Genomic DNA, 14639 nt, shown 5'->3' on the forward strand with positions numbered 1-14639 from the left:
AAAAATCACCCACTGCTATATTAATAAATTTTAAAATTAAAAACATTCACTTTTTAATTTAATTTTATTTATTTTTTATCTTTTGAGTCAGAGTCTCACTCTGTTGCTCAGGCTGGAATGCAGGGGCATGCTCATGGCCACTGCAGCCTCAACCTGCTGGGCTCAGGCGATCTTGGGACTACGGGCATGCACCATGATGCCCGGCTAATTTTTCTTGATTTATTGTAGAGATGAGGTCTCACCAAGTTGCCCAGACTGGTCTCAAACCCGTGGGTTCATACAATCCTCTCACCCCAACCTCCTAAAGTTCTGGGATTATAGGCATAAGCCACCGCGCCTGGCCGACATTGTTTTTAGACAAGGTATCAGGAACTTGCTAGATACATTATGAGGAGACACCCAAAAAAACTGGAATTTATTTATAAAAAATTGTGTATTTATTCTTACATGTTTAAACTTCAGTCACCTTCAAAGTATTCTCTGCTTGATATACTACACCTACCAAGACGTTTTTTCCACAGCTCAAAACAGTTTTTGAACTTGTCAATTTCGATACCTTTTAATGCTTCTGCCGTTTTTGGTTTCACCTCTTCCACATCAGCAAAATGTTTGCCTTTGAGGACTTTTTGCATCCAGGGAAACAAAGATAAGTTGCTCAGGGCAAGATCGGGTGAATATGGTGGGTTGGGCATGGGGGTCATGCTATTTTTGGTCAAAAACTGCTGTACACTGAGCAGTATGAGCAGGCACGTTATCATGGTGGAAGAACCAGCCACCTGTTTGCCACAACTTGGGGCATTTCTTACGCAAACTGTGCGGCAACCTTCTCAAAACTTCCAGATAAAAACTTTGGTTGACTGTTTGATCTGAAGGAACAAGTTCACAGTGTACTACAAGGAGCCCACCCTCCAAAAGATAATTCCAATTTGGGGGGTGCCCCCTCGTATACATTCATTCAACCTCCCAACCACCTAACAGTAATAACAATAATTGCACTACCACTTAAGTAACACAATGAATATAAGAACTTTCACATAAATTACTCCATCTTGTCTTCAAATAATCCTGTAAGGTATTCCACTCCTAAATGTGCTCAGATTTTGTATATCTTCTCCAAGGGGGCACATCACACCCAGAGAGTTCAGAGCTCTGCTCTCCACTGAAAACTAAGGAACAGAGTACAACCCAAAAGTGAATGTCTTTTCTTTTACAAATATTGGGGTGAGGAGTATAATTGTTATTTCCAAGGGAAAGTTTGGTGTTTAAAGTCATTTGGACTATTGGGTACTTGCTGAAATACATGGTTATATCACTAAATTCACAAATGTGTCTGTTCAGGGGAGATAACAGAAATATACAAAATAATTTGTCACAACAAATAAGAAGTTGACAGCGTGGCAGAGCAAGGAGATTAGCAAGAACACACAACTGGAGAATCTGGCAACTTGCCCAAAGCCAGGTAGACACAGGCCAGGAGAAATCTCGACTACATTCCCAACTCCATGGGCATTTTCCTTTTCAACAACTCACAAATAAGACCTGAAATCCAGAGCCCTTTAGCCACAAGATGGCAGACATCAGCATGAATGAGACTGAAGTGATTTTTCCCACCCAGAGATTTGCTGCAAATGGCCCAAGTCAAAACAAATGTTTTTGATCCCACATGAATAAATAATGATTTCCAAATATACTCTTGACACACAAAACAGGAACCCTCTTCACTCTAACGTGGAAAGGGCTACAACCCACAGACTTAACAGTTATCCCCTCTGTTATGCACCAACCCCCCTAAAGTTAATGATGTCTGCATGTCTTTAATATGGTTCCCAAACCTTTAGTCAAAGTACAAACAGCAATCAAAATCAAAACCAACTGAAATGGAACATTCAGCAAGCGAGTCACCAGTCTGTGGCAGGGCCATGCCAAGGCACTGCTCCCTCCCTGGCTGAGCCCACAAACTCACCTCTGCAGCTGACAGCAAGTAGAGAGGCGTTAAGGCAGGAGCCTGATTCATGTGACAACTTAGGCCGAGGGTCGTCAGAATCTCTTTAAGAACTTCATATCTTCTGAAATTGCTAGATTTGAGCAAGTTAAAATCCTCTGGCGTTTGCACGGTTACAGAGCTGGGAGGTAGTTCTAAGTGCACCTGAGGGGAAAAGGGCATCACTGGGTAAGTCAGGGGCACTTATAGACACTAAGCTTCTTTACCAGTTTCTCTGAAAACCTGAACACGAAATCCTGCTAATTATCAACAGCATATAAACTCTGAGCCTGAGTATCTTTCTGGAAAAAGTAATGGCAAGCAAGAAAATGATTCAAAGAGCCTTTAAGAGGCTGTGGTTGTGGTTGTCAGACTGAGAGATCACGGTGCTAATAACCCTGGGTAGTGATTAAATTCTTTCCAGGTGCTGTTTTTTGCTTGTTTGTTTTTTGGAGGTGAGATCTCATTCTGTCGCCCAGACTGGAGTGCAGTGGCACAATCATGGTTCACCGCAGTCTCAATTTCTTGGGCTCCAGCGATCCTTCTGCTCCAGCCTCCTGAGTGGCTGAGACTACAGGTGTGCGCCAACTCACCTAGCTAATTTTTTTATTTTTTGTAGAGACACAATCATGCCATGTTGCCTAGGCTGGTCTCAAACTCCTGGATCCAAGCAATCCTCTTGCCTCAGCCTCCCAAAGTACTGGGATTACAGGTGTGAGCCACTGCACTCAACTACAGGTGCTGGTTTCTATCACAAATCAGTCATGTGACCTTGAGCAAGTTACTTAACTTGCTTATAGAACCAAAATATTTAGAAATACAGTTGTGCTAGGAACCCAGTTGTTACTGAACTCACTCACGGAGACACACACATGGGTCATGCTGGAAATTTCTATTTGATCTATTAGTCATTACCAGAAAACAATACTTGGAGGGACAACAGCCTTATTCATCATTTTAAGAGTACAGGCAGGAATTCAAATACAGGAGGTCCTTGAATAATGTCACTTTGTTCAAAGTTGTTGTGTTGTAACACTGATGAAAAAAATTGATTACCAGCTGAAGCCACTGTCTGTGTGGAGTATGCACATTCCCCCATGTCTTTGTGGTTTCCTCTCACTTCCCAAAGCTTGACCCGGCAGGTCGACTGGCATGTCTACATGGCCCCAGTGTGAGTGAGTGTGGGTGTGAAAGACAGTGCATCCTTCAATGGAAGGAGGTTCTGTCCAGGGTTGGTTCCTGCCTAGCCCTGGGTTACCAGGCCAAGCTCTGGCCACCTGTGACCCTAAACTGGAATTAGCGAGTAAAAAATTATCTTACTTTTTATTAAACTTTCTTAAATATACATAGAGCTCACATTTATTTCAATGTTTAATTGAAACATTAAGAAGTATTTTAGCCTTTAAAGCTATTGTATGCAAAGCTTCCCTTACAGGGGCATTATAAAAATAAAAAGCATGATGCCAGTCCTTAGGCAGCTTAAAATCTCTCAATTCCCACCCAACCCCGAACCAAGCTAAATATACTATCCTAATATATTTTCCAGAATGGTCCAAATGTTAAAAGTTGACGCCCCTCTGAAAAGGTCTGCAGGACCCTGTCCAACACAGTCCCCAAACTGTTGGCTGGCCGTCAAGTCCATCACTGAGCACGCCAATCAGGAGACTGCAGGTCAGGAAGGCCTGTCATCTAGATGGCCTTGGAGAGGGGATGAGGAAGAAAAGCAAAACCCTCGAAGGGATCTGTATTCTTAGTGTTTCCACCCTAGACATGCACCTTTCCTCTCCACAGGACAAAGCCAGTGCCAGTGTGGACAAGCAGCGCAGAAACGGCTCCACTTAATTCAGGTGAACACACGGCTATCCCAGAGATTAACCCATATGGGAGGCAGAAATAAAACGAGCCAAGCACAGCTCCCATCGAGCCCAAAGGAGAAGGGGAGGCACATGATTGAATGCACATGGGTTCACTGGATGGGGTGACAAGAGTCTCATCCTCTGGTTGCAATGTTGTTACCATAATGACGAGCCTATTTCGGCAACTTGGCTTCTTCCAAAAGTAAGGCTTTTTTAATGACCAAAAGCCAGAACTGAAAAATGTCTCCAGTCACAAATGGAGGAAGAGAGCTGCTACTGGCATCTAATAGGTAGAGACCAGGGATGCTGTTCAACAGCCTAAAACGCACAGGACCATCTCACCACAAAGAATGATCTGGCCCAAAATGTCAATAGTGTCATGGTTGAGAAACTGCTGTGAAAGTAGACCCACCAGTTACCGCAGCTCACACCTATAATCTTAGCACTTTGGGAGGCCAAGGTTAAAAGATCACTTGAGGCCAGGAGATCGAGATCAGCATGGGCAACACAGTGAAACCCTATCTCTACAAAAAAATTAATAATTAATTGTAAAAAAAAAAAAAAAAAAAAAAAAAGGAGCCGGGCTCGGTGGCTCAGCCTATAATCCCGCGCCTTTGGGAGGCTGAGGTGAGTGGATTGCCTGAGCCCGCGGGTTCGAGACCCGCCTGGGCAGCGAGACCTCATCTCTACAATAAATCAAAAAATCAGCCGGGCGTGGTAGCGCATGCCTGTAATTCCAGCTACTTGGAAGGCTGAGGCGGAAGGATCGCCGGAGCCCAGCAGGTCGAGGCTGCGGTGGCTGGGAGCGGCCACTGCACTCCAGTCTGGGCGACAGAGTGAGACTCCAACTCAAAAAAAAAAAAAAGAAGAAGAGAACGGAGACCCACTTCTGCTACGTGCTAAGCTAAATAAGAAAACAAAATCTTTTGGAATCTATTGTAGAGATTTTTATTAGAACTACTTCATGCTAAACTTCTGGCCCTTTTGATAGTCATTTATAAGCATTAATTTATAGCCTTAAATTTTCCCTGCAAACTTCTCACTATAGTAAACACACAAACATTTCCTCTTTTTCTGTATTATTACAAATGGCAAAGGCATCAAATCTGCAGCTTAGTTGGCGGGGACACCACTGCTTAGGGTGCAGCTGTGTTTTGCCCTTGAAGTTCTCTGCCTCCTCTTATTGGGTTACATCATTACTAGATTTATTACAAAGATGAAGACTATGAAATTGAACAAGGAACGAGGAAACTAACCAACCTGCGATAATATTTATTTTTTGATCTCAGTAAGGTATCACAGAGACACGGGCCTGTGGAGAAAACAGTGACCCTGTCACATAGAAGGCTGGAAGTCATTAAAAATCAAAAATGACATTCTAATCCTCTGAATCTGATTTGTGAAGCTGCATCATATTGCCTTTTTTTCTTCCTAGGGCAATACACTACAGTATCAAGTTTTATGATGGTAATAGGGTCAATTTAAATGGCACAGCAAGCAGATTTGCTGTGTAACTCAGAGAAATGGATCACAACGGTGCCGAATCAATTTTCTAGTACAAGTCTGTGCACAGGGGTGGTAAAATTCACTCTTTAAAACTGAAGTATAGCTCTAGGACGTTGGGTTTTTACATGGATTTTCTACGAATGCACAGTTACTATAGTTACCATATAGGGAGAGAAAAAGGTAAGAGGAATCTTTATCAGGCCTCCAAAGCTGATTCATGTGGTTTGCAGCCCTATGGGAAACTTGCTTGGGTTATACATATTCCTCTACCCTATTCTTTGCCTGAGTATCATCTTAAGAATAAATGAGAAGGCTTTAGAATAGCAGAGAAGCTGGGCTCGGTGGCTTAGCCTGTAATCCCGCGCTTTGGGAGGCTCAGGTGAGTGGATTGCCTGGGCCCGCAGGTTCGAGACCTGCCTGGGCAACTTGGCAAGACCTCATCTCTACAACAAATCAAAAAATCAGCTGGGCATGGTAGTGTGTGCCTGTAATTCCGGCTACTCGGAAGGCTGAGGTGGAGAGATCACCAGAGCCCAGTAGGTTGAGGCTGCAGTGGCCAGGAGCAGCCACTGCACTCCAGTCTGGGCGACAGAGTGAGACTCTAACTCAAAAAAACAAAACAAAACAAAAAAAGAATAGCAGAGAAACAAATCTACACCCTCCTGAAGACTGGTCAGAAAACCCAAGAATCTTAGCTTCTGGGAGGGCTGGAAAGAAACAAGTTATTGTAAAATGAAAATAAAACTAAATAAACAATTCTCCAACTCAATAAAAAGATCCCTATAACAAAACAAAACAAAATCTGTTACATTCATCTTGGGAACTCTTCTGGACAAAATATCTACTTCCACTTAGTTTTTTCATTAGATCATCAAATCCTCAAGGACAAATGAGCATTCATCTAACAAAAACTTTGGCCCTAAGGCATTACAAGATTTGTAGTAAACAATGAGGAATTCTGAAACAATCTATCCTGCTACTGTTCACATAAACAAACAGCTAAAAGTAAAAAGACTGAATAAGAAACAGCAGAAAAGCCAAAGAACCTCTGATGTAGGGAAGGAAATCAACATTTTCCTCTGATCGTTTTTTTCTATTTCTTCCTGACTGACCTTTGTATTTATATGCCATAAATCTAAATAACCTCAATATTCTCTTACTTTAAGTGTCTTAGAAGGGCCTAGATGTTAAGAGTGACAAATCATATGAAAGGAACTGAGGATATGAAGATGTTTTTATCATAAACAACCTTGGCAATCAACTGCAATGTTTTTTTTCTGAGATGAGGTCTTGCTATGTTGCCCAGGCTGGTCTCAGACTCTTGGCCTCAAGTAATCCTCCTGCCTCGGACTCCCAAAGTGCTGGGATTACAGGGGTGCGCCACCATGCTCAGCCCAACTGCAAATTTTAATTGATGATGATGGACGTTTTGAATCACCACACCGAAAGTTTCAACTTCCTAGTTAAATAAAAGCTCAATTACATGAAAGAATTTAATCCTTGGTTAACCAGCAAGCTACGCGAACCATATCACCTGTTTCCTTACTCCACCACAAGTCTTTGGGTTAATCAGGGTATTCATAGAAGCCTTGAGCTAAAGTAAACCTTCTGCTCACCATCAGCAAAGGGATCTATCCAACAGTCGAAAATAACCCGCAGCCAGTCATGATGGCTTACACCTGTAATCTCAGCACTTTGGAGGCCAAGGTGAGAGGACTGCTTGAGCCTAGATGTTCAAGACCTCATCTCTACAAAAAATTCAAAACATTAGTGGGTGTGGTGATGCGTGTCTGTAGTCCCAGCTACATGAGAGGCTGGGTTGGAAGGACTGCCTGAGCCGAGGAGGTCAAGGATGTGGTCAGCTATGATTGCGCCACTGCACTCTAACCTCAATGACACAGTGAGACCCCAACTCAAAAAAAAAAAAAGGAACCTGCAGCACACAAACTCTTGAAACCTTTATGTATACAGCCTTAAAGAGCATACTCTCAATCAAGACCCAAATAGACCAATAACATAAAAAAACTACCTACAAAAAGAAAAAGTCCTGAACCAGATGGCTTTCCAGCAGAATTCTACAAAACATGCAAGAAGGAGCGGATACCAATCCTATTGAAAGCATTCCAGGCAATTGAGAAAGATGAAACTCTCCTCAAATCATTTTATGAAGTTAACATCACATTGATATCCAAACCAAGTAAAGATCCAACAAAGAAAAAGAACTACAGGCCAGTATCCTTGATGAACATAGATGCCAAAATTCTCAAAAAAATTCTAGCAAACCAGATCCAATAACACATCTCAAAAAACATCTACCATTTTCAAGTAGACTTCATTCCAGGATGCAGGGCTGGTTCAACATCCATAAGACCATAAACATAGTTAAATACATCAACAGATATAAAGACAAAAAACACATGATTATATCATTAGATGCAGAAAAACTTTTGATAAAATCCAGCACCCCTTCTTGATAAAAACCCTCGAACATCTAGGCCTAGCTGAAACATACCTCAAAATAGTGAGAGCCATCTATGAGAAACCCATAGCCAACATACTGCTAAACAGAAATTGGAACCATTTTCCCTGAAAACCAGAACAAGACAAAGATGCCCTCTTTGAACCCATCCTGTTCAACAATGTATTGAAGTCCTAGCTAGAGCAATTAGACGAGAGGAAATCAAAGGTCTCCAAATAGGAAAAGAGAAAGTTAAGTTATCCCTGTTTGCAGACAACATGATTCTATACCTCAAAAACCCAAGAGGATCTGTCAAAAACCTCCTTGCACTGATAAAGGACTTTAGCAAAGTCTCAGTGTATAAAATAAATATGAAAAAATTCAGTCGCATTTCTATACACCAACAATAAACTAACAGAAACCCAAATAAAAAGCACAATCCCATTTACAATAGCCACAAAAAGAATGAAACACCTTGGCATCTTCCAAACCAGAGAAGTCAAAGACCTTTACAACGAAAACTACAAAACACTGCTCAAAGAAATCAAAGATGACACAAGCAGATGGAAAAATATTCCATGCTCATGGATTAGAAGAATCAACATTGTTAATGTGTCCATCCTTACTTGGAAGGTTGAGGCGAAAGGATCACCTAAGCCCAGCCGCTGGTCAAGGCTGCAGTGGCCATGAGCATGCCACTGCATTCCAGTCTGGACGACAAGAGTGAGGCTCCAGCTCAAAAAAAAAAAATGTCTATCCTACCCAAGGCAATCTACAGATTCAATGCAATACCCATTAAATTACTTCTTTTCAGATCTAGAAATGACAATACAGGAATTCATAAGGAAACATAAATGACCACAAATAGCCAAAGCACTCAGCAAAAAAATAAAAATAAAAACATAAAGCAGGAGGCATCACGCTTCCAGACTTCAAGCTTTACTGTAAAGTTACAATAATCAAAACAGTATGGTATTGGTACAAGAACAGGCATATAGACCCTTGGATCAGGATAGAGATTCCAGAAGCAAAATCTCAATTTCTCATCTTCAACAACTCATCTTCGACAAAGCCTCCACCACCAAACCACTGGGGAGAGGAAAACCTATTCAGTAAATGGTGCTGGGAAAACTGGCTGACCACACGCAAAAGATTAAAACAAGATCCCTATCTATCACCATACACAAAAATCAACTCTAAACAGATCAAAGACTTAAACATAAAACCTCAAACTATAAGAACCTTAGAAAGTGCAGGGGACACCCTTATGGAAATTGGCACTGGCAACCAATTCCTGATCAAAACCCCCAGTGCCCATGCCATAAGAGATAAGATAGATAAGTGGGACCTCATCAAACTGACAAGCTTCTGCAAAGCCAAAGAAACCATTGCGAGAGCAGAAAGACAGCCCACAGACTGGGGAAAAAATATTTGCCAACTGTATATCTGACAAAAGCCTAACATCTAAGATCTATAAGGAACTCAAAAGTGCCGAAAAGAAAAAAAACAAAGAGCCCCATTACAAAGTGGGCAAAAGATATGAATAGACACTTCTCAAAAGCAGCCAACAGATACATGAAAAAATGCTCAGCTCACTAGTCATCAAAGAAATGCAAATTAAAACCATACTGAGATACCACCTAACTCTAGTCAGGATGGCCATCATCAATATCTCAAAAAACAACAGACGCTGGAGAGGATGTGGCAAAAAGGGAACGCTTCTACACTGTTTGTGGGAGTGTAAACTTGTACAGCCTCTGTGGAAAACAGTTTGGTGATTCCTAAAAGATCTAAAAATTGACCTCCCATATGACTCCACAATCCCCCTACTGGGAGTAGACCGAGGAATTCAAATCACTCTATGAAAAAGATGCCTGCATACACATGTTTATTGCAGTGTTCTTTACAACAGTAAAAACATGGAACCAACTGTGCTGCCCACTGAAAGAGGACTGGATAAAAAAAAAAAATTGGTACATATATACAATGGAATATTACACAGACATAAAGAAGGACAAAATTATAAACTTCACAGCAACTTGGATGGACTTAGAGGCTATAATACCGAGTGATCTATCATAGAAACAAAGAACTGAGTATCACACATCCTCACTCATAAGCGGACTTTGAACAACTATTGTAATATTATAAGAAAAGGATTGTCAGTAGTGGGAAACTACCAGGGAAGGGCAGGGGCAAGACTGGCAGTAGTGGGGAAGGGGGGCACACCTCATCAACAAGCATACCTGCATAATGAACATTTGTATACCTAACCCTGAATTGTACTCCATATATTTAAAATAATTTTTTTTTTAAGAGCATACTCCCTCTCAAAAGATACCCAAGATCACCAAATCGATACCACCCTCAGTACCTGGCAAAGGACGGCTTCTCCTCCATGAGTTCCAAAAGGCACCTGCACAATCATCCTGTCCTTGTCCTCATTCTCGAGGTGGCCCTGAAGCCTGCCCAGGCTGAGCTGCTCTCCAGGGCCCTCCTGGTACACAAAGCCACTGCTCAGAACACTGAGCTTCACCTCGCTCTGGTCAGCTTTGGAGAACACCAGCCTCTGGACCGTCTCCTGCAGCACAACCTTACTTGTCACCCGAAAGCCACCAAACGTGAAAGATGAAGACAGGCACAACACCTTCCCTCCCTGAGAAAGATAGGCCATGAACTTCTGGTACAGGTCTTCGGGAATGGACTCCGTGGAGGCAACAACTAACAGCAGGCAGTTGTCCAGCCATGGGTCTCTGAGAGCACTCTCCTCCAGCAGATGGTAGAGAACATAACTGTCAGTGTCCACACAGTCGGCCAGAACAGACCGCACCTGCTGCAACCGGCCAAAGGCTTCCTGGGAGTCAGGGCCCACATAGAGTAGGATGTTGGGTGCCTTTCCTGTGATGTTCACTCTCCTCCCTTCTATTTTGGGGCCAATCTCATCCGTAACACTCTCCAAACTACTGTTGTAATCATAGGGAAGATCCGGAATGTTCTCTGCAGATGCAAACTTGACTGACTCAATGGTGCTGTTCTCAAGTTCCAGACACTCGTGGCAACTAGACAGATGGAGGTGATAATGCTCAGCAGGGCCCCCTCCCCTGTCACTGTCCCCAGCAGGCTCACTCCCAGAGGCACTGCCCCTCCTCTGCTTGAGTTCTTCGCCAGGAACCTTCGGGGCCTCTTTGCCAATGTGTTCCATGATGTCTCTCTCAGGCTTAATCTCAAGAGAACTTTCGGGGTTCGGCGGCAGAATCTGTCCTTGCTTATTGGAAGCCTGGTCCTTAAATTCCTTCAGAGTGGAGTCCTGCAAATGCACTGCTAAAACATGACAGGAAACGTAATTAATCACCACTTCCTGGGAGTCACGAAGTTCCACTAAAGAATCTCAGCACCCCCTCTGCATTCCATGACTGACATTCCAAGACAGACACCTGTGTGGCTCCCACCTGCATGTCCCCTCAACTTGATAGCATCCTTGAGAACTACATACAAGGGAACCCCCCCAAAAAAAACACAAAATTATCTCTTGAGATTAAGCCTGAGATTAAGGCTTCTGACTAGGTAAGTGTTCTAGGAACTCACTGGTATCAGTGTACCAGCTAGCACTGTTGTGAGAGGCTGCGCTGTGGAAGAAGCGTCCCAAGTTGTGGCCAACAGGTGACTGGTTCTTCCACCATGACAACTCATCTGCCCATATCACAATGAGTCTTCAGCAGTTTTTGACCAAAAATGGCATGATCCCCATGCCACACCCTCCCTATCCCCCAAGCGACTTTCTTTTTGTTTCCCTGGATGAAAAAAGTCCTCAAAGGGAAACGTTTTGCCCATGTGGAAGAAATGAAACCAAAAAAATGGCAGAAGCATGAAAAGGCATCAAAATGGATGAGTTCAAAAAACTGTTCTGAGCAGTGGAAAAAGCTTCTCTATAGGCATATCGCATCAAACTTTGAATTCTTTGAAGGTAACTGAAATTTAAACAGGTAAGAATAAATACACAACTTTTTTTTTTTTTTTGAGTCAGATTCTCACTCTGTCTCCCAGGCTGGAGTGCAGTGGCATGCTCACAGCCACCGCAGCCTCGACCTGCTTGGCTCAGTTGATCCTTCTGCCTCAGCCTTCCAAGTTGCTGGAACTACAGGCACATGCCACCATGCCCGGCTAATTTTTTGATTTATTGTAGAGACAAGGTCTCACCAAGTTGCCCAGGCTTGCCTCGAACCCCTGGACTCAGGCAATCCTCTCACCTTGGCCTCCCAAATATACAAAATTTTTTATAAATAAATTCCAATTTCTTTGGGTCCTCCTTATAATCGCTCCTGCCTGCTGGGAGGTACCCCTAAGTGAAATTCCCAGTTTCTACAACATCTATCCTTTACAAATCAGAGAACCTAATATCCCCTTATGGGCTAGCAAAGAAAGGAAAATTAGCAAGGTAATTTTGCCCACATACTTAGATATTCAATGTCTTGGGTGTTATTCTCCTATACATTAATGAAAACTAAGAAATAAAAAGGACACGTCTAGAATCTACCCAAGCATGCCCCAGTGAAAAGTCACTCACAGAACACTTCATAGGATCAATGGGAGAAGAATCTTTCTGATATCTTGCCTCAGGACTAGAATATAAATTACAATCACTGATTCAAAAAAAATTTATTGAGCATTTGCTAAGTGCCTGACATGGCATCAGGCACATGCACAAGGCAATTTGGGAAATTAAGTGATTTACATAAATTTTCAGGTCAGGTATGGTAGCTCATGCTTGTAATCGCAACACTTTGGGAAGCCAAAGCAGGAGGACTGCTTGAGCCCCGAAGTTTGAGACCAGCCTGAGCAACACAGTGTGACCTCTCTACAAAAAATATATAAATAGGCCAGGCGCCTGTAGTCTCAGCTACTTGGGAAACTTAAGAAGAAGAATTGCTTGAGCCCAGGAGGTCGAGGTTGTAGTGAGCCAGGATCGCGCCAATGCAATCCAGTTTTGATGACAGAGTAAGACCCTGTCTCAAAAACAAACAAAAAAGGCCAGGCATGGTGGTTCACACCTATAATCCCAGCACTTTGGGAGGCTGAGGTGAGAGTACTGCCTGAGTCCCAGTCGTCTGAGACAAGCCTGAGCAACATAGTGAGACCCTGTCTCTACAATAAATCAAAAATTAGCCAGGCGTGGTGGTACATGCCTGTAGTCCCAGCTACTTGGGAGGCTAAGGCAGAAGGATTGCCTGAGCTCAGAGGGTCAAGGATGTGGTAGCCATGAGTGTGCCACTGTACTCAAAAAAATTTTAAAAAATTCCAGAGCTGATAAGTGACACTTATTTGCCCATGATATGAAAGAAGACTTTCACATACATAAAAAGCCTACTCTTAAGCCTAATTAAGGAAAAGCAGTTTGCATATTTCCTGAAAAAAGATCTGTCCACCCAAAATTGTGACATGTATGTTTTAAGTTAAAAGCTATTAGATTTAGCACTTTTGTAGTAACACTGATTATGCTCCCCATTCAGCCAAAACAATGGTCTAGAAACTAGTTACACTGTATTAAATTGTGTGAAATAAATATCATATGGGTTCTGAATGTGAATGCCATCTCATGCACAATGCAATTATGGAAAGTCCTTGTTTGAGAAATTTAAAAGTAGGCTGCCATTATAGTACTTCATTTTGTGGAAGTACTGTCATTACCCTGATGAAAGAAAAGCTGTGTTCATCATTTTTTATTTTGCCTTTATTAGGTTAAAGTCATGACAGATTGACATGAACAATTCTGAAGGGAAAAAAAAAGAAATTTAATAAGCTCTAAAGACATACCCACCACCCACAGAAAAAAATCTTTATACACGTATGAATTTTATAATACTATGGTTAACTCAAACTGACTGAATTAAACTGAAATAAAGCACTGCCCTTGAGTCATACCACTATGAGTGTACCACGGTCCTTAAGCTAAGGACCTATGACAACTGCTATGACAAAAACATTTCCTAAAGTTACTCACACACGATCTTTTGGGGTACCAGTCCATCATCCATCTGGAGTCTATCTTCCATGAACGCCAACCCCAGCCTGCTGAAGTCATCCACACTTGCTTTAGCAATTAACTGATAAGGGTCCCCAGGTCTGCAAGCTAATGGCAGACAACAGTCTGACCACTTTATAATCTGAGAAAAAAGCGGGTGAGGAAGGAGGTAGAAAAACAGAGGTTGGGATTTTTCTTCTCTAAAATAACCAGATACTTTATTTTTCCCTTCAGGCTCCCCACCACTAAATGATAGTCAGACATAACAAATTACTGGATGCTGCATCTCATGAATATCAAAGTTGTTTTGGCTCAAATATTCTCATTTGTACATTTCTGACAACCGTGCTAACAAAACACATACTATAACTCATTTGAAAGTAACTGAGGCCACAGGGCTGGGCATGGTGGCTCATGCCTGTAATCCCAGCATTTTGGGAGGCGGGGCAGGGGTGGTGGTGAGAGGATTGCCTGAGTCCAGGGGTTTGAGACCAGCCTGGGCAACTTGGGGAGACCTCGTCTCTACAATAAATCAAAAAATCAGCCGGACATGGTGGCGTGTACCTATAGTTCTAGCTACTTGGAAGGCTGAGGCAGAAGGATTGCCTGAGCCCAGCAGGTTGAGGCTATGGTAGCCATGAGCATGCTACAGCCTGGGCTACAGAGTGACACTCCGACTTAAAAACTCTTTAAATTTTTTAAAAGGATAAAAGTGACTGAGGCCTGGCACCATGGCTCATGCCTATAAATCCAGCTCTTTGGAAGACTGAGGCAGGAAGATGGTTTAAAGCCAAGAAGTCGAGAGCAGCCTGAGCAACA

The 14639-nt window shown here is 42.5% G+C and overlaps 1 protein-coding gene across 1 annotated transcript in view; it reads right to left on the reverse strand.

Moving 5' to 3' along the window:
* HLCS (holocarboxylase synthetase) overlaps positions 1-13963 on the reverse strand; it is a 193261-nt gene extending 179298 nt beyond the window's left edge. Inside the window, exons 1-3 of the mRNA XM_008052284.2 lie at positions 13800-13963; positions 10176-11122; positions 1964-2146 (exon numbers count right to left, since the gene is read on the reverse strand). Coding sequence (XP_008050475.1) covers positions 1964-2146; positions 10176-11122; positions 13800-13851 — 1182 coding nt within the window. The 5' untranslated portion in view covers positions 13852-13963. The remainder of the gene's footprint in view (positions 1-1963; positions 2147-10175; positions 11123-13799) is intronic.
* Positions 13964-14639: the final 676 nt, after the last annotated feature.

The sequence above is a fragment of the Carlito syrichta genome, unplaced genomic scaffold, assembly GCF_000164805.1.
Source record: "Carlito syrichta isolate Samal-C Ts95f unplaced genomic scaffold, Tarsius_syrichta-2.0.1 Scaffold271031, whole genome shotgun sequence".
NCBI classification, from domain to species: domain Eukaryota; kingdom Metazoa; phylum Chordata; class Mammalia; order Primates; family Tarsiidae; genus Carlito; species Carlito syrichta.